General features: G+C 42.1%; 2 protein-coding genes across 9 annotated transcripts in view; both read right to left on the bottom strand.

Annotated features, from left to right (window-relative positions):
• kcnab2a (potassium voltage-gated channel, shaker-related subfamily, beta member 2 a) overlaps positions 1–14,483 on the bottom strand; it is a 120,986-nt gene extending 106,503 nt beyond the window's left edge. For 2 of the 8 annotated variants that reach the window (XM_021569435.2, XM_021569439.2), the window contains exon 1: positions 14,366–14,483. The gene's annotated coding sequence lies outside the window, so the exon portion shown is untranslated. Of the gene's footprint in view, positions 1–4,720; positions 4,767–14,316 lie in introns of all 8 variants that reach the window. The other 6 variants (XM_036950479.1, XM_036950478.1, XM_036950480.1 and 3 more) reach the window with 6 other exon arrangements.
• A 338-nt stretch (positions 14,484–14,821) lies between these two features.
• park7 (parkinson protein 7) lies at positions 14,822–21,785 on the bottom strand. Its single transcript, XM_021569442.2, has 6 exons — positions 21,599–21,785; positions 20,900–21,001; positions 20,640–20,699; positions 20,090–20,159; positions 18,795–18,881; positions 14,822–15,330 (listed from the first exon to the last, which is right to left on the bottom strand). Exons 1-6 carry the CDS (start codon positions 21,686–21,688, stop codon positions 15,170–15,172), a joined length of 570 nt encoding a protein of 189 aa, XP_021425117.1. The 5' UTR covers positions 21,689–21,785; the 3' UTR covers positions 14,822–15,169.
• Between the last annotated feature and the right edge of the window lie 5,677 nt (positions 21,786–27,462).

The raw sequence follows: 27,462 nt of genomic DNA, 5'->3' as shown, positions 1-27,462 counted from the left end.
TGACCGATTGAATGCCCCGTTGAGTTATGTCCAAGATCACCTCAGCATGATCAGATATGACTATGCTTCCTATCCTAGCGGATAGAACAGACTGCAGAGACGTCCTGGGCATAAAAAAATAATCTATTCTAGTCTGACATCCATGAGGTGCAGAGAAAAAAAGTGAACTCTCTGTTGGAGGGATGAAAAGCTCTCCAGACATCTGCATACCCCAGATCATCACAAATAGCTTTAAGTGACTTGAGGAGAGAGTGAGGCTATACCGCTGGGAAACCTATCAATAAGGGGGTTCAACAAGCAGTTAAAATCTCCTCCAACCACTGCAGTGTCCGAGTTTAATTCTGAAAAGTCTAGGAATACCTTAGTGAGGAAACCAGGGGGGTGAGCAGGGGGGAAGTAAATATTCATTATAGAAATGTTCTGCCCTTGTAAAGTACCATTAATTATAACAAAGCGACCAGATTTATCTTTCACACAATTCAAGACCTTAAGTGGTAAGTTCTTTTTCACCAGAATTGCTACCCCTCTACTTCTGTATGTAAATGATGAGAAAAGCACTTGGCCAAACCCCCCTTGTTGTAATTTCAGGTGCTCCTTATCATCCAAATGAGTTTGTTGCAACAGGGCAATATCAATATTTTCTTTTTTCAAAAAAGACAGTACCTTTTTCCTCTTAATGGGGTTATGGCTCCCTCTAATGTTCCACATACACGCAGTCCGTTTCCTGCCATTGTATCTTGACAATTCAATATCCAGGCTGGATCCCACTGTAAAAGTGGGGTGGTACCTTTTTCCATGTGTTGAACTCTCCTCTATCTCACCGAGCATAAACAAACGATATGAACCCTGAACTCGAACTATACTAAACCCAAAAATTAAACATGTAAAGATCCAAAAGGGGGTTTTCCCACTAGCTAACATGCAGGGGATTTCAACTCTCCAATGTAGACTCTTAAGTCTGCATTGCCGCTCCATAGCCTCATCCTTTATATGTATGGAAAAGAAAATCAGTAGGAGAAGATTGAGGCTCTTCCACCTAAAACCAAGCCTGGGCACCAATATGGATTCATACATATCTCAGCCTGAGCTATAGCGGCTATTACTTTAGCAAGAAAAATAATAAAAGATACAAATATTACTGAGCCGGAGTACGTGAGGACTCACGCCACTGTTTCATGATCAGATTCAACCAAAAATAAACAAAGTTATCCAATGCTGCTGAGGTGCAGCTTAAAAGTTATTTACCCGAGAGAGTCAATAAACGCAGCAGCCTCTTCAGGTGTGTAGAGCTTTTTAGGCGATCCATTGACCATAATCATCAATGTGGCCGGGTACAACAGTCCATCTTCATTCTCCTGAGTCGAGCCTTTGCCTCATCAAACGCCTTGCGTCTTCGTACAACCGCAGTGGAATAATCATTGAAGGATGAGACCTTAGGACTTTTACGTTGACTACTATCAGAGCCGATGTTTCTAGCCGCGTCCATGACGTGTTGCTTGTCGGTGAAGTTGTGGAACTTTATAACCACCGGCCGTGGGCGCTGATTGGGACCGGGTATCGGTGCTTGAGAGCGATGGGCTCTGTCCAGCTTCACACGACCAGCCTTAGTGTCCATTTGTAGGTAGCCAGGGATCCATTCCTCAAAGAATTTTACTGAACGTGTCCCTTCAGAATTTTCCGGGAGTCCCACAACACGAATATTGCATCTGCGTCCTCGATTATCCAAGTCGTCAATGTGCTCCGCCATTTCGCGCACCTGTTACTCAAGTGCTTTTATCTTAGCGTCCATAGATGTAGTTGAAGTTTCCACTGCATCAATTCTTCCTTCCGCCTCAACAACACGTTCCACAACCCTCTGTAGTTCAGCTGAATGGCCTGCTATTGCTTCCAAGACCGTTCTTATCTTAGCATCGATCACTTTAGTAATGTTATCAGTCATCTTTTGAATCACCAGGTCCATTGTGCCTGGATCCGCAATGGTGCTAGCCTCGCTAACGTTAGCTAGCTCCTCATGCACATCCACAGGGGTGGTGGTTTTGGTCGACTTCTTAGTAGTTCTGTTGGGCATGTTGTCGGAGATTTTTGCGAAATAGTCGTCAAGACTCATTATGTGGTAACTTATTTAGCCAATTCTACCACTTTTTCAAGCTAGGAGATTAATGTAAAAATATACATTTACGAATGCCACGAGAGCTCACTGAAACACTGTTCTCTCTACGGCACCATTTTCCTCCTGTTGGTTCCTTTTAACATGAGTCTTCAATTTTCCCAGGTAAGAAGTTTTAGGTTGTAGTTATTATAGGACTATTTCTCTCTAAACGATTTGTATTTCATACACCGTTGACTATTGGATATTCTTATAGGCACTTTAGTATTGCCAGTGTAACAGTATAGCTTCCGTCCCTCTCCTCGCCGCTACCTGGGCTCGAACCAGGAACACATTGACAACAGCCACCCTCGAAGCAGCATTACCCATGCAGAGCAAGGGGAAGAACTACTCCAAGTCTCAGAGCGAGTGATGTTTGAAACGCTATTAGCACGCACCCCGCTAACTAGCTAGCCATTTCACATCGGTTACACCAGCGTAATCTCGAGTTGATAGGCTTGAAGTCATAAACAGTGCAATGCTTGAAGCATTGCGAAGAGCTGCTGGCAAAACGCAGGAAAGTGCTATTTGAATGAACGCTTATGAGCCTGCTGCTGCCTATCATTGCTCAGTCAGACTGCTCTATCAAATCATAGACTTGATTACACACAGCAATACGAGCATTAGGTCATTAATATGGTCGAATCTGGAAACTATAATTTCGAAAACAAATTGTTTATTCTTTCAGTGAAATACGGAACCATTCTGTATTTTATCTAACGGGTGGCATCCCTAAGTCTAAATATTGCGGTTACATTGCACGACCTTCAATGTTATGTCATAATTACGTAAAATTCTGGCAAATTAGTTCGCAATGAGCCAGGAGGCCCAAACTGTTGCATGTACCCTGACTTTGCGTGCAATGACCCCAAGAGAAGTGACACAATTTCACCTGGTTAATATTGCCTGCTAACCTTTCTTTTAGCTAAATATGCAGGTTTAAAAATACACTGCTCAAAAAAATAAAGGGAACACTAAAATAACACATCCTAGATCTGAATGAATGAAATATTCTTATTAAATACTTTTCTTTACATAGTTGAATGTGCTGACAACAAAACCGCACAACAATTATCAATGGAAATCAAATTTATCAACCCATGGAGTTCTGGATTTGGAGTCACACTCAAAATTAAAGTGGAAAACCACACTACAGGCTGATCCAACTTTTATGTAATGTCCTTAAAACAAGTCAAAATGAGGCTCAGTAGTGTGTGTGGCCTCCACATGCCTGTATGATCTCCCTACAACGCCTGGGCATGCTCCTGATGAGGTGGCGGATGGTCTCCTGAGGGAATTCCTCCCAGACCTGGACTAAAGCATCCACCAACTCCTGGACAGTCTGTGGTGCTGGATGGAGCGAGACACAATGTCCCAGATGTGCTCAATTGGATTCAGGTCTGGGGAACGGGCGGGCCAGTCCATAACATCAATGCCTTCCTGTTGCAGGAACTGCTGACACACTCCAGCCACATGAGGTCTAGCATTAGGAGGAACCCAGGGCCAACCGCACCAGCATATGTTCTCACAAGGGGTCTGAGGATCTCATCTCGGAACCTAATGGCAGTCAGGCTACCTCTGGCGAGCACATGGAGGGCTGTGCGGTCCCCCAAAGAAATGCCACCCAACACCATGACTGACCCACCGCCAAACCAGTCATGCTGGAGGATGTTGCAGGCAGCAGAACGTTCTCCACGGCATCTCCAGACTCTGTCACATGTGCTCAGTGTGAACCTGCTTTCATCTGTGAAGAGCACAGGGCGCCAGTGGCGAATTTGCCAATCTTGGTGTTCTCTGGCAAATGCCAAACGTCCTGCACGGTGTTCGGCTGTAAGCACAACCCCCACCTGTGGATGTCGGGCCCTCATACCACCCTCATGGAGTCTGTTTCTGACCATTTGAGAAGACACATGCACATTTGTGGCCTGCTGGAGGTCATTTTGCAGGACTCTGGCAGTGCTCCTCCTAGCACAAAGGCGGAGGTAGCGGTCCTGCTGCTGGGTTGTTGCCCTCCTACGGCCTCCTCCACGTCTCCTGATGTACTGGCCTGTCTCCTGGTAGCGCCTCCATGCTCTGGACACTACGCTGACAGACACAGCAAACCTTCTTGCCACAGCTCGCATTGATGTACCATCCTGGATGAGCTGCACTACCTGAGCCACTTGTGTGGGTTGTAGACTCCGTCTTATGCTACCACTAGAGTGAAAGCACCGCCAGCATTCAAAAGTGACCAAAACATCAGCCAGGAACCATAGGAACTGAGAAGTGGTCTGTGGTTATCACCTGCAGAACCACTCCTTTATTGGGGGTGTCTTGCTAATTGCCTATAATTTCCACCTGTTGTCTATTCCATTTGCACAACAGCATGTGAAATGTATTGTCAATCAGTGTTGCTTCCTAAGTGGACAGTTTGATTTCACAGAAGTGTGATTGCCTTGGAGTTACATTGTGTTGTTTAAGTGTTCCCTTTATTTTTTTGAGCAGTGTATATCTGACATGGAATCTAATACACACACACACACACACCATTGCAAAATATATATACACATTTCATAAAACGGCATTAGCACTTACCCTTCCAGAAGTACTTCCTGTCCTTGCAGAAACAGCTCCTCAGTTCCTGTTTGAATCATAACACTCAAAGATTCCTCAAACCAAAAAAAAAAAAAAAATCACTTTCACTTCGCTTTTCCTGATTTATTCGCCATGATATATTCAATGAAATCGTTGAAAATACAACTTTCCGAAATACTGCTGCGCGTAACAAGCGTCACAGCAACTCCTCTGATAGTCAATGCGAGAGTGGAGTTCCTTACGTGTGCATTTACAAACAAGGAATGGTGGTCCAACCCAAAACCATTACATACTGCCGTTTACCTCAGCTCATTGGCTATCTACCCAGCTAGATTTCAAGAAGATCAGTGGTCATTGGGCAGAAATAGTCAATCAATGAAGCGTCGCTGAAATTATTGGTGCGCAAAGAAGTAATTGCTCGTTGTCTTCAAATCAGTTCACTTCGGTCAATACTCCCCGCAAAATAAAAACAATGGCGTTTGGCTGTGTTGCAAACATCCAGAGGAATGCACTGAAACCAACCATGACTAGATAAACGATTGTTTACGGTGTGTAATTGCGTCGAATGCTCCATAAAAAAAATTTGATAGAGATGGAATTCACGGCACAAACGGTTTACAAAATGTTTCGATTTAGGCTATAAAAATGGATTTTATCAAAGAAAACGGCACTTTATTTAATCACTGGGACCCTCAGGAAGAGATAAGAGCAAGATATCAGAATGTAAGTCATAATTTTACCTTCAGATGTGAATATGTAAAAACTGTCATGGCGGAAAATGTTTGTTGTTAATTGCTCTTCTTAAACAAAAGCATGGTATTTGTTCTCTGTAATAGCTATTTTAAAATCGGAAAACGTAGTTTGATTACCAAGACTAATCTTTTGAAGGATGTAAGACACTTGCATTTTAATGAATGTTTAATGTTACAATGTTGTATTTTTAGTTGTCACTCTGAAATTTCCCCTGATGTTGATCCCTGTACAGGGATCGCAGCCATAAGAGGATATTATTAACTATAGTTTTGGCAAGTCAGTTAGGACATCTACTTTGTGCATGACAAGTCATTCTTCCAACAATTGTTTACAGACAGATCAATTCACTGTTTCACAATTCCAGTGTGTCAGTAGTTTACATACACTAAGTTGACTGTGCCTTTAAACAGCTTGGAACATTCCAGAAAATTGTGTCATGGCTTTAGAAGCTTCTGATAGGCTAATTTACATACATCATTTGATTAAATTACAGGTGTACCTGTGGATGTATTTCAAGGCCTCCCTTCAAACTCTGTGCCTCTTTGCTTGACATCATGGGAAAATCAAAAGATATCAGCCAAGACCTCAGAAAAAAAAAAAATTGTAGACCTCCACAAGTCTGCTTCATCCTTGGGAGCAATTTCCAAATGTCTGAAGGTACCATGTTCATCTGTACAAACAGTAGTACGCAAGTATAAACACCATGGGACCACACAGCAGTCATACCGCTCAGGAAGGAGACGTGTTGTCCCCTAGAGATGAACGTACTTTGGTGCGAAAAGTGTAAATAAATCCCAGAACAGCAGCAAAGGACCTTGTGAACATGGAGGAAACAGGTACAACGTATCTATATCCACAGCAAAACGAGTCCTATATAGACATAAGCTGAAAGGCCGCTCAGCAAGGAAGAAGCCACTGCTCCAAAACCGCCATCAAAAAGCCAGACTACGGTTTGCAACTGCACATGGGGACAAAGATTGTACTTTTTGGAGAAATATCCTCTGGTCTGATGAAACAAAAATGGAACTGTTTGGCCATAATGACCATCGTTGTGTTTGGAAGGAAAAGGGGAGGCTTGCAAGCCGAAGAACACCATCCCAACCGTGAAGCAAGGGGGTGGCAGCATCATGTTGTGGGGGTGCTTTGCTGCAGGAGGGCTTAGTGCACTTCACAAAATAGATGGCATCATGTGGATATATTGAAGCTACATCAGGAAGTTAAAGCTTGGTTGAAAATGGGTCTTCCAAATGGACAATGACCCCAAGCACACTTCCAAAGTTGTGGGAAAATGGCTTAAGGACAACAACGTCAAGGTATTGGAGTGGCCATCACAAAGCCCTGACCTCAAGCCTATAGAAAATTTGTGGGCAGATCTGAAAAAGCGTGTGCAAGGAAGGAGGTCTACAAACCTGACACAGTTACACCAGCTCTGTCAGGAGGAATGGGCCAAAATGCACCCAACTTATTGTGGGAAGCTTGTGGAAGGCTACCCGAAACATTTGAGATAAATTAAACAATTTAAAGGCAATGCTACCAAATACTAATTGAGCGCATGTAAACTTCTGACCTACTGGGAATGTGATGAAAGAAATAATTCTCTACGATTATTCTGACATTTCACATTCTTAAAATAAAGTGGTGATCCTAACTGACCTAAATCAGGGAATTTTTACTCAGATTAAATGTCAGGAATTGTGAAAAGCTGAGTTGAAATGCATTTGGCTAAGGAGTATGTAAACATCTGACTTCAACTGTATATAAGTAAACCCACCCATTCATTTTAACCCCTCACTCACTCACTACCCAGTGACAGTTATGCTCCCTGCATTTCTGTAAGAAGACAGTCTTCACCTGGAACCAATCGGCTCTCATATCTGGATTGACAAACAGACGGTTGCCAGTTGACGTACGACACCTCCTGGCGGATATGTTGGAAGACCACTGCATCAATTATTGACACAGTGATTAACCCAAGCTGCATGATAAAAATGCCTAAAACTAGTTGAGCCATTGCCAGTCAATTTCTGTGCAGTATGTGGCTGCTCTAACAAGGCTGAAACACCAAGGAGATATGACTCAAGACCTGTCAGAAAAGAGAAGAAAAAAATGGTTTTGCCCATCAAGATCTGGAGGATGACCTAGGGTCTGCTCCAATCATTTCATCACTGGTAAGTCTGATCAATTCCCAGTTTAGCTGTTATGCTAATATTACCTTGGCAGATCACTTGAGTTAGCTACATGAACATTGTGTGCAGGCTAACTTCAAAATATATTTACTTGCTTAAAATAGAGGACTTCTATAATTGCATCTTTTAACCAATGAGTCAGTGTGACTTCACCCTGGCCCCCAACACCCCATCCAGAAAAGGCATATAGGCCTCCATTGCTCTAAAGGTACAGCGCTAAATGTTAACATGCCAGAAATAAGCTATCAACGAGGATGACTGCGTAGTGACATGAATACGACAGTAGGCTAAGCTTGAATAACATACAGCATCATATGCATTTATGTATAGGCTTATAGCACACAATATGATTTTATAATGCTATAGTAGATGTACACTGAGTGCACAAAACAGGAACACCAGCTCTTTCCATGACAGACTGACCAGGTGAACGCTTTGATCCCTTATTGAAGACACCTGTTAAATCTACTTCCATCAGAGTAGATGAAGGGGAGGACAGGTTAAATAAGGATGTTTAAGCCTTGATACACACTCCATGTTTCAATTGTATGTGTGCCATTCAGAGGGTGAATTGGCAAAACAAAATATTTACGTGCCTGTGAACGGGGTATGGTAGTAGGTGCCTGGCGCACCAGTTTGAGTGTGTCAAGAACCGCAATGCTGCTGTGTTTTCCACACGCAACAGTTTGTGTGTATGATGACTGCTAGCTAAGATTTAGAAAGTATGATGTTCAAAGCTTTTAGGTAATTTTATCTGTGGTCAATGACCTTGAGCCCTTCTTGGATGGGCACTTCTAATGTAACTATGGCAGCACCCAAGGGGCTAGAATTTTAGATCTCTACCCTTCAACTTGGCGATGACGTAGTGTCCCCATGAGTGACAGAACACTGAGCCAGTCACGGTATTTTCCGCTGGCTTGCCCCACCACAGAAAGCACTGAGCTAGGCTGAAACGCCTGCATTTTGGAGCTCCCTTACTCAAGAAAAGAAAAAAAAAAGAGAAAAGCATCCAGGTTTGTATATACATTTTATGTCCCATCACTGTCAATTGCATTTATTTTCAGCAAACTTAACATGTGTAAACACATAGGATTCACTAACAGAAATGTAATAATGTGGAGGGGGGGGGGTACTGCACCAGATTTGCCAGTTCTTGCTGAGAGATGTTACCCCACTCTACCACCAAGGCACCTGCAAGTTCCTGGACATTTCTGTGTGTGTGGGGGGGGGGGCATTTCTGTGCGTGGTGGCATTGTTATGCTGGAGGGTCATGTCAGGATGAGCCTGCAGGAAGGGTACCACATGAGGGAGGATGATGTCTTCCCTGTAACCCACAGCATTGAGATTGCCTGTACTGACAAGCTCAGTCCGTTGATGTTGTGACACACCGCCCAAGACAATGATGGAGCCTCCACCTCGATCCTGCTCCAGAGTACAGGCCTCGGTGTAACACTCATTCCTTACAAGCCCTAATTCCAGCCTCTCAGCCTATTGCGGGACAGTGTGAGCACTGATGGAGGGATTGTGCGTTCCTGGTGTAACTCGGGCAGTTGTTGTTGCCATCCTGTACCTGTCCTGCAGGTATAATGGTCCTCATGTACCAATCCTGTGCAGGTGTTACACGTGGTCTGCCACTGCGAGGACAATCAGCTGTCCGTCCTGTCGCGTTGTCTTAGGCATCTCACAGTACGGACATTGCAATTTATTGCCCTGGCCACGTCTGCAGTTCTCATGCCTTCTTGCAGCATGCCTAAGGCACGTTCACACAGATGAGCAGGAACCCTGGGCATCTTTCTTTTGGTGTTTTACAGAGTCAGTAGAAAGGCCTCTTTAGTGTCCTACGTTTTCATAACTGTGACCTCGTCTGTAAGCTGTTAGTTTCTTAAAGACCGTTCCACAGGTGCATGTTCATGAATTGTTTATGGCTCACTGAACAAGCATGGGAAACAGTGTTTAAACCCTTTACAATGAAGACATGTATAGTTCTTTGTTTTTCAAAAGATAATTTGTAAAAATCCAGAGTCCTGAAAAAGGGATGTTTCACACACACAGGTTTTTCTTTATTTTCTACATTGTAGAATAACAGTGAAGACATCAAAACTATGAAATAACATTTGGAATCATGTGGTAACCAAAAGGGTTAAATCACAAATGTTAGATTTTTCAAAGTAGACAACCTTTGCACACTCTGCATTCTCTCAACCAGCTTCACTTGAAATGCTTTTCCAACAGTCTTGAAGGAGTTCCCGCATATGCTGAGCACTTGTTGGCTGCTTTTCCTTCACTCTGCAGTCCAACACATCCCAAGCCATCTCAATTGGGTTGAGGTCGGGTGATTGTGGCGACTAGGTCATCTGATGCAGCACGCCATCACCCTCCTTCTTGGTCAAATAGCCTTAAACATAGACTGGAGGTGTTTTGAGTCATTGTCCTGTGGAAAAACAAATGATAGTGGGACTAAGTGCAAACCAGATTAGATGGCGTAATGCTGCAGAACGTTGTTGTAGCCATGCTAGTTACAACAGAACTCTTTGTCGATGGTTCACGGTGGGAACCACACATGCAGAGATCATCCGTTCACCTACTCGGCGTCTTGCAAAGACAGCGGTTGGAACCAAAAATCTCAGATTTTGATTAATCAGACCAAAAGGACAGATGTCCACCGGTCTAATGTCCATTGCGTGTGTTTCTTGGCCCAAGCAAGTCTCTTATTACTGGTATCCTTTAGTAGTGGTTTCTTTGCAGCAATTCAACCGCGAAGGCCTGATTCATCCTGAACAGTTGAAATGTGTCTGTTACTTGAACTCTGAAGCATTTATTTGGGATGCAATCTGAGGTGCAGTTAACTAATGAACTCTGGGTCTTCCTTTCCTGTGGTGGTCCTCATGAGAGCCAGTTTCATCAGAGCTTGATGGTTTTTGCAACTGCACTTGAAGAAACTTTGAAAGTCAATCTGGAAAATTTCAAGAACTAACCATCATGTCTTAAAGTAATGATGGACTGTTGTTTCTCTTTGCTTATTTGAACTGTTCTTGCCATAATATGGACTTGGTCTTTTACCAAATAGGGCTCTCTTCTGTATACCACCCATACCTTGTCACAACACAACTGATAGGCTCTCAAAGGCATTAAGAACTAAATCAATTCTACAAATGAACTTTTAACAAGGCACACCTGTTAACTGAAACCATCCCAGCTGACTACCTGATGAAGCCATTAGAGAGAAAGCTTTGCACACTTTTGGCAATCATCAAGGCAAAGGGTTACTACATTGAAGAATCCCAATTATATTTAGATTTTTTGGGGGGTTACTCCATGATTCCATGTGTTAGTTTGTAGTTTTGAGGTCTTCACTATTATTTTACGATGTAGAAAATAGTAAAAATAAACCTTGGAAGGTGTGTAGGTGTCCAAACGTTTGACTGGAAATTTAGAGGTTGACCAATTATGATTTTTCAATGCCGATACCGATTATTGGAGGACCAAAAAAGCAGATACCAATTAATATCCCTTTTTTATATATATATAAATAAAACAATGACAACAATACTGAATTAACACTTACTCTAACTTAATATAATGCATAAATAAAAACTATTTAGTCTCAAATAAATAATGCAACATGTTCAATTTGGTTTAAAATAACCGTGTTGGAGAAGTAAAAGTGCAATATGTGCCATGTAACGTTTAAATTCCTTGCTCAGAACATGAGAACATATGAAAGCTGGTGGTTCAATATTCCCCGTTAAGTTTTAGGTTGTAGTTTTTATTGGAATAATGACTCGACCATTTCTCTCTATACCATTTGTACTTCATATACCTTTGACTATTGTATGTTTTTATAGGCACTATAGTATTGTCAGCCTAATCTCGGGGGTTGATAGGCTTGAAGTCATAAACAGCGCTGTGCTTCATGCATTGCTAAGAGCTGCTTGCAAATGCAGGAAAGTGCTGTTTGAATTCATGCTTATAAGCCTGCTGCTGCCTACCACCGCTCAGTCAGACTGCTCTATGAAATCATAGACGTAATTATAATAAACACACAGAAATACGAGCCTTAAGTCATTCATATGGTCAAATCCAGAAACTATAATTTCAAAAACAAGACGTGTATTCTTTCAGTGAAATAGAGAACCATTCCGTATTTTAGCAAATGGGTGGCAACCTTAAATTTAAATAGTGCACAACCTTCAATGTCATAATTATGTAAAATTCTGGCAAATTGATTCCCAGTTTGCAACGAGCCAGGCGGCCCAAACTGTTGCAAATACCCTGACTCCGCTTGCACTGAACTCAATAGAAGTGATAATTTCCCTAGTTAATATTGCCTACTAACATGCATTTCTTTTAACTAAATATGCAGGTTTAAAAAAATATGTCTGTGTATTGATATTAAGAAAGGCATTGATGTTTAGGCAAACATTTGTGCAAAGATGGTGCTTTTTTCAGCAATGCGCTTTTGTTAAATCACCCGTTTGCGAAGTTGAAGTAGGCGATTGTAATTGTAAAGTTTTTTTTCTACGAAGTTTAATGCTAGCTAGCAACTTATCTTAGCCCCTTGCAGCCACAAGGTCCTTTTGACGCTGCACTCACGTCGTAACAGGGTCAGCCTGCAACGCAGTCTCCTCGTGGATTGCAATGTAATCGGCCATAATCGGTGTCCAAAAAGGCTTGAAATCGGTCGACCTCTATACATTATACACAAATGTGGACACCTCTTCAAATTGGTGGATTCAGCTACTTCTGCCACACCTTTTGCTGACATGTGTATAAAATCAAGCACAAAGCCATGTAATCTCCATAGACAAACATTAGCAGTAGAACAGCCTTACTGAAGAGCTCAGTGACATTCAATGTGGCGCCATCATAGGGTGGCACCTTTCCAACAAGTTAGTTCCTCATATTTCTGCCCTGCTAGGGCTTTTCAAGTCCACTGTAAGTTCTGTTACTGTGAAGTGGAAACATATAGGAGAAACAACAGCTCAGCTGCGGAGTGGTAGGCCAAACAAGCTCACAGAATGGGACCGCCGAGAGCTGAAGCGCGTAGAAATAGTCTGTCCTTAGTTGCAACACTCCAAACTGCCCCTGGAAGCAACGTCAGCACATGGTTGAGCAGCCACACACAAACCTAAGACCACCACGCGCAATGCCAAGCGTATGCTGGAGTGGTGTAAAGCTCACCGCAATTGGAAAAGCGTTCTCTGGAGTGATGAATCACAATTTACCAATGTTTATTTTTTTTTTTTTTACATTTAACCTTTAACTATGTTAAGTCAGTTAAGAACAAATTCTTATTTACAAAGACGGCCTACCGGATCTAGGTTTGACGGGTGCCAGGAGAACGCTAACTGTCCCAATGCATAGTGCCAAATGTAAAGTTTGGTGGATAATGGTCTGTGGACGTTTTTCATGGTTCGTGCTAGGCCCATTAGTTTCAGTATAGGGAAATCCTAACGCTAATTCATGCAATGACATTCTAGACAATTCTGTGCTTCCAACTTTGTGGCAACAGTTTGTGGGAAGCCCTTTCCTGTTTCAGCATGACAATGCCCCAGTGCACAAAGCGAGGTCCATACAGAAATGGTTTGTTGAGATCGGTGTGGAAGAACTTGACTGGCCTGCACAGAGCCCTGAACTTAACTCAATCGAACACATTTGGGATGAATTGGTACGGCAACTGCGAGCCAGGCCTAAATCGCCCAACATCAGCTGTATCACATCCGGCCGTGATTGTGAGTCCCATAGGGCGGCACACCATCGGCCCAGCATCATCATTGGCCATCATTGTAAATAAGAATGTCTTAACTGACTTGCCTAGTTAAATATATAAATAAAATAAAGCAGTGCCCGACCTCACTAATTCTTGTGGCTGAATGGAAGCAAGTCCCCATTGCAATGTTCCAACATCGAGTGGACAGCCATCCCATTAGAGTGGAGGCTGTTGAAGTAAAGGGGGACCTATTCCATATTAATGCCTATGATTTTGTTTTAAGGTGTGTGTGGTTCTCCATCCATCCTTGATTCAGAATATACAATATTCAGTCATGGCATGCTTAATTTAATAACTATCGACGAGGGAAAACTGAATATCCAATATAAAACAAATATTATCTCGGTGAAAAAAAAATTATACAAAGTGAATCTGAAGACTTTGGTTCCGACTCAAGACAACCCATAATGGCATACAAGGCTCTGCTTCATGAGCGGTCACGTTTGCTTTGAAGAAGCAATCACTAGTTGACTGCGATTACCATACGGACCCAAAGTCAAAAAGGAATCCATTAACAGAGATTTTGTGTAACCTTACGCCAGTCTCTCGTGCACTGTTATTTTTTGTAAAGCGTGTCGTGGTGGCACATAACGTCACTGTACTGTAGCTGACTAGCGAAACACCGAGTCAAAGCACAAGTAATGTTTTGTATACCAAATTTACAATGTTAAATTACTGTTAGTTAATACAATATTGCATTGTAGACAACTACTAGTTTATCCAGAATTGAGTTGGCTGGCTAGCTAACTAACCCACTAATTTGCTTGAGAACTTGTATTCTGGAGGTTAGCTAGTTCAAATGGCTGAGTGAACAATACTACATTACCACATTCGTGACATTGCACAGCGACAACGTGATTTGGTACCGTATACAGTAGTGCGTTTACCTTTGTTTTTTGTCAAAAATCCTCTGCTCGTCAATTAGTTAGCGTTTACCTTTGTATTTAGTTTAAAATCCTCTGCTCATCAAGCTGAACCACCAGCTCCTTGTTTTTACCGCGTTGCCACTCACCATGCGCTGCTGCAGACCCACTCCGGTTTATTTGGGGCAATGCTTTTCATTGGCTATACTCGTTGTCAATCAATTTAGCAGCAAGGCTTCCCACGCCCACCTGTGTTTTCGTAATCCATTTTACTGAAATCAGTCAAATCATATGTGAAGCTCTCAAATCTGTTGTTTAGCCTGCAGCACTGTCGATTCAGTAAGATTATTCAGCCATAACCCGATCGGTAGCCATTTATTTGTGGCTACATTGTTGATGGCTTGATGATAATTCTAACGAAAGCGAAGGGCAGTAACTACTGCTCTTGTTATTTCTGACTCGTGTCGAATGCATACTCTCATATTACCTCCAGTGTCATTGTTATAAATATACACATACCGTCAATGTACCAAGAGTCTGAAGGGGGCTCAGTTGACTTTAATGATGAAGCTACATCAGTGCTTTTGGACAGTGAAGACAGCAATATATTTGATATTTAAATCAATACAATTTAACATTGGTGATTTTCCTATACAAAAGCAATAACAATCCCAAATCACTGATGCTTAAAGTGCAGGGGCAACATGTCCTAGGGAAGGATAGAAGACAATAATAAAAATGCATATTCTTACTATTGCACATTATCCTGTAAATAATTATTCTTTGTTCACAATTATTGGCATTTGTACCATGATGAACAGTGCAGAGTACTTAGGGTTTAGTTGACAGTGCTTTAGTTTGAAAGGCTCAACACCACTCAGTCTTTCAGAACCAGGGGTGCTTTGACAGTAGCAGCAACTTCAGCCCCCATGAGCTCCTCTACAATGGCCAGGGCAAACTCAAAGCTGGTTCCTGGCCCGCGGCTGGTAATCAGATGGCCATCCTTCTGGACTCGAGCCTCAGAATACTTGTAGTGGCCTAGGGAGTGAAGAGAGAGAAACACCATTGTGTAATACTCTGCAAATGGGGATTATTTAGTACCACTTGTTAAAATCAAGTTATTCATTGGTTTAACCTTCTTGCATTTATTACGTAATTCAACTTGTGTATATGCAGTCTTTCTTTAAATTATGTTAGTGTTTACTGATTGAATCTCATCAAATGCTGGTGCATAATGACCTTGTATTGATGACTATCATAAAGAAACTTGTTACAGCACCCTCTGCTGGACACAAAGGACCACAATCGTTTGTCACCACTGTTCAGTAGTACTTGGGATCTGCTCATTGTGCTGCATTTCCTGACACACAGCCTGCTGAGTCATCATACAGTAAGATTTCCTACATGTGCATGTATTTTGTGTAACATCCAACTAACAAACAAGTACCACAGTGGCTATCAACTAGCTATAGAGTGCAGAGATTAATCAACCTGAACTAGGGTTGCACATTTTATGGAATATTCAGGTGGAAACTTTGTGGGAATATACGCAATTTAATATTAATACCATTTAAATGTAGATGTTTTTTGCAATTGGATATATTTACAATATCATATGGAGACATAATGTAAAAGGTTTGTTTCTAAGTAGACAATTGCAAATTATTACATCTTTCCAACAGAAATGAAAACCATTTTAGTTCAATTTAACTTTAATTAAATGAGTTGACTCTTCACATGGGATGATTTCACAGAACAAAATAAAGGGAATATTGAATGATCCCCAATGATCTATCGCATCTCCCAAATATGTTTTCAACATATATCTGTATAATGATAATTTAGAAACTAAAGCTTTGGTTGTCTTCCTCTGAGGCTTCCATCTATTCTCCCTGGACCTCAATGTCCACCTCTTGAACATCAGAATCTGAGGCCTCATCTTCACAGTCACTTTCAAACCTTGTTGATGGCTTGTTGTCAAGCTCAAAAAGCTTCAGATTTGCCCAGATGGCACCAATTTTTCAACCCTTGTATTGGTCAGCCTGTTGCATGCTTTGGTGTGTGTGTTCCCAAACAAGGACCAGTTGTGCTCTGAGGCAGCGGATGTTGGTGGGATTTGGAGGATGATGGAGGCAACAGGGGAAAGAGCCTCAGATCCACAAAGTCCCTTCCACCAGGTGGCTGATGATACGCTGGCACGACTGCCATAAAGCATCTCCATCCCAAAGCCCTTGCTTGGAAGTGTACTTCGTCAGACTGCCAAGAACCTTGCCCTCATCCAGGTCAAGGTGGCGAGACACAGTAGTGATGACACCATATGCCTTGTTGATCGTTGCACCAGACAGGATGCTCTTGCCAGCACACATGGGGTCCAACATGTATGCTGCAGCGTGTATGTGCTTCAGGCAGAACTCTTCACGCTTTTGATGTATTTCAGAACTGCAGTTTCCTCTGCTTGGAGCAACAGTGTAGTGGGCAGGGCAGTACGGATTTCTTGTCTTACATCTACAAGCAGAGTCTGAACATCAGACAGGATGGCATTGTATCCCTCAATCCATGCAATGGCTACTGCTATAGGTTTCAGGAGTTTCAGGCTTACCACTCTCTCCCAAAATACATCATCCAGGAGGATCCTCTTGATGGGGCTGTCCATATCGGCAGACTGATGTGGCCATTTATTGGAGAGACTCCTTCCCCTGCAGTAGTCAAACATGATGACATCACCACCCCAACGGGTGTTGCTGGGCAGCTTCAATGTGGTGCTCTTATTCTTCTCACTTTGCTTGGTGAGGTAGATTGTTGCTATAACTTAATGACCCTTCACATACCTAACCATTTCCTTGGCTTTTGTAGAGTGCATCCATTGTTTTCAGTGCCATATCCTTGAGGAGCAGATTCGATGCATGAGCTGCACAGCCAATGGATGTGATGTGAGGGTAGGACTCTTCCACTTTAGACCAAGCAGCCTTCATGCTCACTGCATTGTCTGTCACCAGTGTTAATACCTTCTGTGGTCCAAGGTCATTGATGACTGCCTTCAGCTCATCTGCAATGTAGAGAATGGTGTGTCTGTTGTCCCTTGTGTCTGTGCGCTTGTAGAATACTGGTTGAGGGGTGGAGATGTAGTTAATTATTCCTTGATCATGAACATTCGACCATCCATCAGAGATGATTGCAATACAGTCTGCTTTCTCTATGATTTGCTTGACCTCCACTTGAACTCTGCATCCAGCAAATAAGTAGATAAAGCATGTCTGGTTGGAGGGGTGTATGCTGGGTGAAGAACATTCAGAAATCTCTTCCAATACACATTGGCTGTGAGCAGAGGTGAACCAGTTGTATACACAGCTCGAGCAAGACATTCATCAGCATTCATCTGACTACGTTCCTCCATTGAGTAAAAAAATAAATAATCTGATTCCAGGAGGACCATGAGCCGTTGCTATCGATAAGGTGTCCGATTCATCATTTTCACCTCGACTAGAAGTAAAGGGACTTTTGTCAGAGTTTGCTTGTTGTGAGCGCTGAGGGAACTTTATGCACTTTGCCAGATGATTCTGCATCTTTGTTGCATTCACATATGATTTGGCACAGTATTTGCAAAATGTACACAGATTTTCCTTCTACATTAGCTGCAGTGAAATGTCTCCACACATCAGATAGTGCCCGTGGAATTTTCCTGTAAAGATTAAGATTTTTCTTTGTAAAAAAACAAATACAATTCCATGTACAGATAAATAGTTAAGCAGTTAGATTAAACAGCTCCTTTGTAAGATAAATGTTTATGAATTGCAAGCTAAAACCCACATTGTAGCAAAAACTAACTAGCAGGAATTGTTAACAAGTTAGAAAGGATTTAAACACACGTTGCTGTAGGCTACTATTTACTAGTTAACAAAAAATAATGTCATAAAATATTTTCACCCCATCCAGTATTATGATTAAAACTTACCAGAAAGCATGTAGTCCTTGGCTCAGACAGTGTAGTTGTGTGGGCTCAATAGCATCTCATTAGTGTGCACTGCACATGTGACGGAAGAGTGCACTGCACATGTGACGGAAGAGTGCACTGCACATGTGACGGAAGAGTGCACTGCACATGTGACGGAAGAGTGCACTGCACATGTGACGGAAGAGTGCACTGCACATGTGACGGAAGAGTGCACTGCACATGTGACGGAAGAGTGCACTGCACATGTGACGGAAGAGTGCACTGCACATGTGACGGAAGAGTGCACTGCACATGTGAGGGTTGCAATTCCATCGAATTCAGGATAGTTTCACCAAAATATGCCACAAGACCTAGAATTGCCGTTTTTTGTGGGATACACAAGGTTCACTGTTATAAGATAACTTTTTTTATGAATTTAAGCAAAATTCCAAATTCCTAGGCTTAACTACCCATGGAAAATTTCCAGAAATTTCCCAGAAATGTTCTGGCCCTTTGCAACCCTAACCTGAACCTTAGCCCTGTGGCAGCCAGGCTGTTTGTGTAGCTTTACCACCAGTCATCATTTTGTCCTTGGCACCAGGGTGGGTGGTGACTGTGCTGCCGTAGGCAATACCGTGTGCCAGGAGCGCCGTGGGACCTGAGGTGAGGAGGGAACAGGAGTTAGACCAATATCTTTCTCTGTATTCAATTCAAACTGTTCAAAACAGACATGGCACTCACTGGACAACAAAAGGTGTCAAATTATTCCTTTTCAAAAACCCAGAGGTGTCACAATCAATACACCTTAACTTTTGTTTGCATGTTACATTGAGGTGACATCCCAACTAAAAGCCAGACTCATTAATAGACATCACACTACCATAAAATAGGATCTAAAATTAACCACATAGCGTATACGGTTTCAATCCACCTCTGCACACCATATTTAGAGGAAGGGAGAAAACAGAGACTAAAAATAATGGAGTTTGTGTCTGCTGCATTAACATTGGCAATGTCCTAGCACTGCAGTAAGCTCATCCTCCGACTTAATAAATAGAAAGCTATTGATCATGGTCCTTGGCTGCCTTCCCATGCAGTCTAAAGATTAGACTCCTCTCTGGCAGGCAGAGCAAGTGCCTGCCAGTTAAGTAGAGCCCAGCTCCTCCCGTTACATGCCTGCCTCCGCTCCGTCCTGAGGACACCAGGCTGGACAAACGGCCGTCTCCAGAGAGAGTGCCTGGCCAGGGCTGGGACAGCAGGAGGCAGTGCATCCCTCTCTCAGATGACAATGAAGATTATTATGCACAAACTTAGTCTTCCACAAAACTGATTTTGTTTAGAAAGGAGTATGAAATGGGAGACCCGAGGGTCTATGACATTACCTGCTATACATGGAGTAATTGAGTCAAGCACTTTTCACACTAGAAATAGAAAGCATTATTTTCACTTAGGCAGAGCACAATGTGACACTGCTGCTGGTCATCCATTTGGCAGGTTCATTATATATTCCTGTGGGAACAGATGTTTTCTAGGATGCCCTTTACTCTGCTCTGACTGACAACATCCTTTCAGTGCCCTTCATCAGCACAGGCAGGCAGAAAATCTCAGAGGTGGGCTTTGTCAGTGGCACTAATATCTCGTTCTATCATAATCTCATTGTGTATTGATTTCCTGCTTACTAATAATGGAAAGGTGACAGCCTTATACTATACTCCCTGTCTGACAGAAATCACTGGTTATATATTTAACTCAAGGTTAAATCTAAGTAATCTTGCCCCAGCTGTGGTCATTGGCACAGATACATCCTGGAGTGTGTGAGCCATAATCTAGAGGTGGATTTGTACATTCTCACAGAAGGAACAGTACCTGCACAGATGGCAGCGATCAGCCCTTTCCTGTCCTCCTGGTCCTTCAACACCTCTTTCACAGCAGGCGACTACAAGAGAACATGGAGGCCACATACAGAGAGTTAAGTCACTCTACACTCTCATACAGAATGTGTGTTATAACACTGACTTTTCAGTAAATGGACAGTCTGATAAATATTGAGGGCAATAGATGAGTCAATGTTTCCAGCAAGACTGAAAATCAATTTAAAGTTATTGTGAAACAACTTTCAGAGCTTGTAGTTGTAAGGGCTAAAACCATAACATTAATTAAGCATCATATAGTCACTGTATATTTGCTTGTTTTTATAAACAAGAATAATCTCAAGAGCATACCAATTAAATTATATTTAAAATGTAGGAAAAATAGCTCATAAAAATAGATTGTTTTTCAACCAAAACATGAACAAGAGACAAATGTTACAGTATCTACCTGCAACATTATATTGCCAATGTCAGGGACACACAGGAGAGATTCATCTGCAGCTAAAAGTTTTTCAATGAATGCCAAACATTAACGGCATCCCTACCTCTGACAGGTGCTGGGCACCGAGAGCTCCCCCTGGCAGAAAAACCACATCATACGGACCCTGCAGCAAAATATACAAGGTCACGGATAACACATTTATAGTACCAATTTTCAATGCATCAACCTTGTACATTAAATCAATGAATAAAGTTTTAAAGTGGGAAAACATTTGATTCAGAATGCATTGTAAACGTAATGCAGTCAGAGAACAGCATGCTGTGTAGACTGATATGACTGCAGGGTCTGGAGGCAGGACCTGACCTGCTTGCGGGCATCCTCCAGGCTGGCATCAGGAACAAGGTAGACATCTCTGCTGCACTGCACAGGCTCTTTGCCTGTCAACCCTGCCAACATCACAGCAATCTGCAGGATGTGGACACAAACAAAAGCACAACTACTTCAATGACCATCAGCAGACATTGCCCCTTAACCATAAATTCCCAATAATCAAAGGAGTATGGGACTTTTCCTATCCTACAGTAGTTACAGTGCAGTCACCGTTGACATTTGCAGTGGCCTTTTACTCACCTTACATGTTTTGAATGTGCCAACACACTAGCTAGCTAGCTAACACAATGACAACACATTAGCTAACTAACCATGGATACAACTGCCGTTGTTCATCATGTATGTTATATTTTGCCAGCTAAGGTAGATAATAGTTAAGTACAACATAAAGTTCACTTGCTAGACTTGTTATAGCTGTGTTCTAGTAAGGTAGGTAACGTTAGCTACTTAGTGCAACAAAAAAGGAGATATGTATGTGTGTCGAACTTGGACTGCAGCTTCAACTTGACTGTGGCTAGGTAAATAAAATATCTGCTAAAATACTAGCTAACTAAAATGCAGCTTTTAGCAAGCTAAATTGAGCCAGCCAGCTAACGTTAGCACAATCTCAATTTAACTATATCAGTGTTTGGTGTGCGCAACCCATTTAGCTAACTTGATAAGTTTACTAACCCCAGCTCTACGCATTACGTCCACAGGTATAACTGTTTCCATCTCTTCTGCACCTTTAGAGAGGATTACTAATGCCTTTTTCCCTGCCATTCTTGAGAGAGTGGGTGTGTGACTGTCAGCAACAGGAAAGCAACTGTTTGTGAAAGGACTTTTATCTTGGCAGGAACACTCATACACGTAAATTACAGCTACGGATTCGCTGAGGTGACAAACAATACGCTTGGATGAATTTATCAAAGAATATCACAGAATTTATTAGACCATTTCTATACACCGTAGCATATTTGTAGTCCTACGTAATTTATTATGCGGAGTGTACGATAATACATTTTCATTTAGATATGATGCAACATAATTCACTTTAAAATGCAACATATTTGCACTGGTAGGTTCAAGTATATCCACCAGGGGGAGCCATTCACCCATAAATTGTCAATAAAACTACTGTAAATATAGGTGTTTATAAAACAAGCCTTCAATTTCGAGCATTTGTTTGCCCAAACATAAATGCGATTGAGGTTTATATTATTCAATACATTATTTAAAACCGTAATGTTTATTATACAGTATTTTAAAGATCTGAAAGAAAACTAGTTCTAACTAATATGTGATTTTCTCAAGATTTTCTGAAATGAGGAAATGAAGGTAACTAAAAACTTGAAGCTCTGTCTAAGAACTTCTGCAACAAATCCCTCTCAATTGAAGAATACATCTCTTAAGGCATCTCAGGGAATTATATTCCAGTGTAAATCCCAGATTTAATGTCTGGGGCTTTAGTGTGCCGACACTCTTCCCAGTTTAATGTGCAACTGTGCATTCTGCCGCAGAGATTCACTTTCACATTTGTGCGAAGAACAAGATCCCAGTGAAACAGCAGATTAGGCAAAGTGTAGGGGGTGCTGGCAGATTTTTTTTTGTTGCGTGCCTTTGAGCCAATCCAAAAGGCACCGGTGATTACCGACAAATGCAGCTGGGATCAACTGAGCCAGACCCACAGTGGTACACAAGCTCATTTGCCTAAAACATGGATTTATTTATCCATTTACTAATTTCTTTACAGAAGGAGCTCATGGTATGTTTATGATCAAACTCAGGAAACGCCTGTTAGTGATTTGCAAACCAGGTAACCTGGTAAGAAAGTGGATTAGGCTGACACACTGACAATGCAAATTCAGTCTCTGAGCCATCTGTGCAAGGCCACAACTACTCAAATATTGCAGAGCAGACACATCTTTTCTGAATTGTATAACTTTATGAAGTAATCCTTTGTTGCCAAATATATTTGCCAAATATAAGAAGGCCAGCATTCCGGGGGTCAATCTCTTCACTGTTGACGTTGAGACTGGTGTTTTGCGAGTACTATTTAATGATGCCAGATGAGGAAGTGAGGAGTCTGTTTCTCAAACTAGACACTCTATAGTACTTGTCCTCTTGCTCAGTTGTGCACCGGGGCTTCCCACTCCTCTTTCTATTCTGGTTAGAGCCAGTCTGCGCTGTTCTGTGAAGGGAGTAGTAAAAAGCGTTGTACCAGATCTTCAGTTTCTTGGCAATTTCTCGCAAGGAATAGCCTTCATTTCTCAGAACAAGAATAGACTGATGAATTTCAGAAGAAAGGTCTTTGTTTCTAGCCATTTTGAGCCTGAATTCAAACCCACAAATGCTGATACTCCAGATACTCAACTAGTCTAAAGAACGTGCCATTGGAACACAGGAGTGATGTTTGCTGAAAATGGGCCTCTGTATGCCTATGTAGATATTCCATTAAAAATCATCCGCTTCCAGCTACAAGAGTCACTTACAACATTAACAATGTCTACACTGTATTTCTGATCAAATTGATGTTATTTCATTGGACAAAAAATGTTATTTACTTTCAAAAACAAGGACATTTCTAAGTGACGCCAAACTTTTGAATGGTAGTGTATATACAGTCGTGGCCAAAAACTTTGAGAATGACACAAATATTAATTTTCACGAAGTTTGCTGCTTCAGTGTCTCTAGATATTTTTGTCAGATGTTACTACGGAATACTGAAGTATAATTACAAGCATTTCATAAGTGTCAAAAGCTTTTATTGACAATTACATGAAGTTGATGCAAAGAGTCAATATTTGCAGGGTTGACCCTTCTTTTTCAAGACCTCTGCAATCTGCCCTGGCATGCTGTCAATTAACTTCTGGGCCACATCCTGACTGATGGCAGCCCATTCTTGCATAATCAATGCTTGGAGTTTGTCAGAATTTGTTGGTTTTTGTTTGTCCACCCACCTCTTGACGATTGAAGACAAGTTCTCAATGGGATTAAGGTCTGGGGAGTTTCCTGGCCATGGACCCAAAATATTGATGTTTTGTTCCCCGAGCCACTTAGTTATCACTTTTGCCTTATGGCAAGGTGCTCCATCATGCTGGAAAAGGCATTGTTCGTCACCAAACTGTTCCTGGATGGTTGGGAGAAGTTGCTCTCGGAGGATGTGTTGGTACCATTCTTTATTCATGGCTGTGTTCTTAGGCAAAATTGTGAGTGAGCCCACTCCCTTGGCTGAGAAGCAACCCCACACATGAATGGTCTCAGGATGCTTTACTGTTGGCATGACACAGGACTGATGGTAGTACTCACCTTGTCTTCTCCGGACAAGCTTTTCTTCGGATGCCCCAAACAATCGGAAAGGGGATTCATCAGGGAAAATGACTTTACCCATGTCCTCAGCAGTCCAATCCCTATACCTTTTGCAGAATATCAGTCTGTCCCTGATGTTTTTCCTGGAGAGAAGTGGCTTCTTTTCTGCCCTTCTTGACACCAGGCCATCCTCCAAACGTCTTTGCCTCATTGTGCGTGCAGATGCACTCACACCTTCCTGCTGCCATTCCTGAGCAAGCTCTGTACTGGTGGTGCCCCGATCCCGCAGCTGAATCAACTGTAGGATACGGTCCTGGCGCTTGCTGGACTTTCTTGGGCGTCCTGAAGCCTTCTTCACAACAATTGAACCGCTCTCCTTGAAGTTCTTGATGATCCGATGATCCGATAAATGGTTGATTTAGGTGCAATCTTACTGACAGCATTATCCTTGCCCGTGAAGCCCTTTTTGTGCAAAGCAATGATGACGGCACGTGTTTCCTTGCAGGTAACCATGGCTGACAGAGGAATGAGGAATGATTCCAAGCACCACCCTTTTTTTGAATCTTCCAGTCTGTTACTCGAACTCAATCAGCTTGACCGAGTGATCTCCAGCCTTGTCCTCGTCAACACTCACACCTGTGTTAACAAGAGAATCACTGACATGATGTCAGCTGGTCTTTTTGTGGCAGGGCTGATATGCAGTGGAAATGTTTTTGGGGGATTCCGTTCATTTGCATGGCAAAGAGGGACTTTGCAATTAATTGCAATTCATCTGATCACTCTTCATAACATTCTGGAGTATATGCAAATTGCCATCATACAAACTGAGGCAGCAGACTTTGTGAAAATTAATATTTCTGTCATTCTCAAAACCTTTGACCACGACTGTACACTAAACAAAAATGTAAATGCAACATGCAACAATTTCAAAGATTTTACTGAGTTACAGTTCATAGAAGGAAATCAGTCAATCAAAATAAATGCATTAGCCCCTAATCTATTGATTTCACATGACTGGGAATACAGATATGCATATGTTGGTCACAGATACCTTTAAAAAAGGTAGGGGTGTGGATCAGAAAACCAGTCAGTATCTGGTGTGACCACCATTTGCCACTTGCAGTGAGACACGTCTCCTTCGCATAGAGTTAATCCGGCTGTTGATTGTGGCCTGTGGAATATTGTCCCACTCCTCTTCAATGGCTGTGCGAAGTTGCTGGATATTGGCAGGAACTGGAACATGCTGTCGTACCTGTCGATCCAGAGAATTCCAAACATACTCAATGGGTGACATCTGGTGAGTATGCAGGCCCTGGGCCATTTTCAGCTTCCAGGAATTGCATACAGATCCTTGCAAAATGGGGCTGTGCATTATCATGCTGAAACATGAGGTGATGGCAGCGGATGAATGTCACCACAATGGGCCTCAGGATCTCGGAACTCTGTGCATTAAAATGACCATCTATAAAAATGCAATTGTGTTCATTGTCCGTAGCTTATGCCTGCCCATGCCATAACCCATCCTCCACCATGGGGCACTCTGTTCACAAAGTTGACATCAGCAAACTGCTCACCCAAATGACGCCATACATGTTGTCTGCCATCTCTTCAGCATACTAGTGACCATCAAATATGAGCATTTGCCCACTGAAGTCGGTTATGAAGCCAAACTGCAGTCAGGTCAAGACCCTGGTGAGGACAACGAGCACACAGATGAACTTACCTGAGACGGTTTCTGACAGTTTGTTCAGAAATTCTTCGGTTGTGCAAACTCGCAGTTTCATCCGTTGTCCGGGTGGCTGGTCTCAGACGATATGCCACACCTGTCAGGTAGATGGATTGTCTTGACCAAAGATAAATGCTCACTAACAGGGATGTAAACAAATGTGTACATAAAGTTGGAGATAAATAAGCTTTTTATGCATATGGAAAATTTCGGAGATATTTTTTTTCAGATCATGAAACATAGGACCAACACTTTACATGTAGCATTTATATTTTTGTTCCGTGTATATATCATATTTATTTGTTTGTTGTTGTTGAGATTTCTCTCTCTGGCGTTCTGCTCATTTTGCCACAGATGATATCTTCATGCCGATGTCTGTTAGAGGAGCAGGAGCATGAGTGTTGATCAGTGAACTCTAGCTTATTATTTTCCCCAGCGATTTCTGCCTCCTGCATACCAGGCCATGCCAGGCCTTCCCTCTGCTCTGCTTTATCTGGAACACCACAGAGGTCTACTCATAAACCTGAAGGGCTTCTGGAATCCAACCACTGGGGATTCTACACTACAGAATCATTTTCAGAAAGAAAAAAAAACAAAATCCACTGACTGAAATGAGGGAATTCCACCAATTACCGTTTGTCACAAAGTAATCCTGTTACCATTGCTCTGAATATGAAACGGTGTAAACATGGAAATAAACTCGTTTTTGCGACATGAATGTACATGCAAAGGCCCTGTTGGGTTAAGATACACAGCAGCAAACCCTGCTTCAAAAACTCAGGAAAGAGGTGCCACTACTCAATATGGTCACAGTAAAATTGGCTCTATGGGGAGAGATTAAAACATTTGAGGAGAGTTTTGAAAACACATTGAATTGCTACATTTCAGTCATAGTGTGGTGGTGTGATTCAAATCATACATCCACTACTCTATGGTAACTACTCTTGGTTGGGTTTTTCCTCCCACTCAGGTAGAGCCTGTACCACTACAGTTGAATATGGGATGAATATTTAGTGACATTTTATCTGCCGATCTGTGCATAAGCTTTATCTTGTGTCTTTTTCACGCATTGTGAGCCTCCAAGAGCAGGCGATGAGTGGCAAGCATATAATCTTGATTGCATCTCGATGATATTACCTTATGCTACCAAGTGCTCAGGTGACAGCTGGAGGCCTGTGTGTGGAGGGATCTGGGGAACAAGGTGACAGTGAGTGAATGTTAAACACCTGGATTAGCAGATGGCCATTCAACAGACACAAGGTGGCGCCAGCTCAGTAACTTCAACTTTCAACAAGGAACCTCGATTTCAGGGAACTTAGATTTCCGAACTTCCATATTGTCGGTGTTTGCAGTCCAATGTATACCATAAAAGAAAACTAATTTCAGTCCCTTGGTCTAACAAAAGTTAGAAGCAACATAATACTTATCATCAAGTCAAACAGAATTAAATTGTACCACTCACATAACTTATTTTCCAAGTTTTTATGTGCTCAAAGATATCCATGTAAATCCAGTTGAGAAC

Source organism: Oncorhynchus mykiss, chromosome 17, assembly GCF_013265735.2.
Source record: "Oncorhynchus mykiss isolate Arlee chromosome 17, USDA_OmykA_1.1, whole genome shotgun sequence".
Taxonomy (NCBI): Eukaryota; Metazoa; Chordata; class Actinopteri; order Salmoniformes; family Salmonidae; genus Oncorhynchus; species Oncorhynchus mykiss.
Note: the sequence above shows the minus strand (reverse complement) of the source record. Positions and strands in the feature narration are given on the sequence as shown.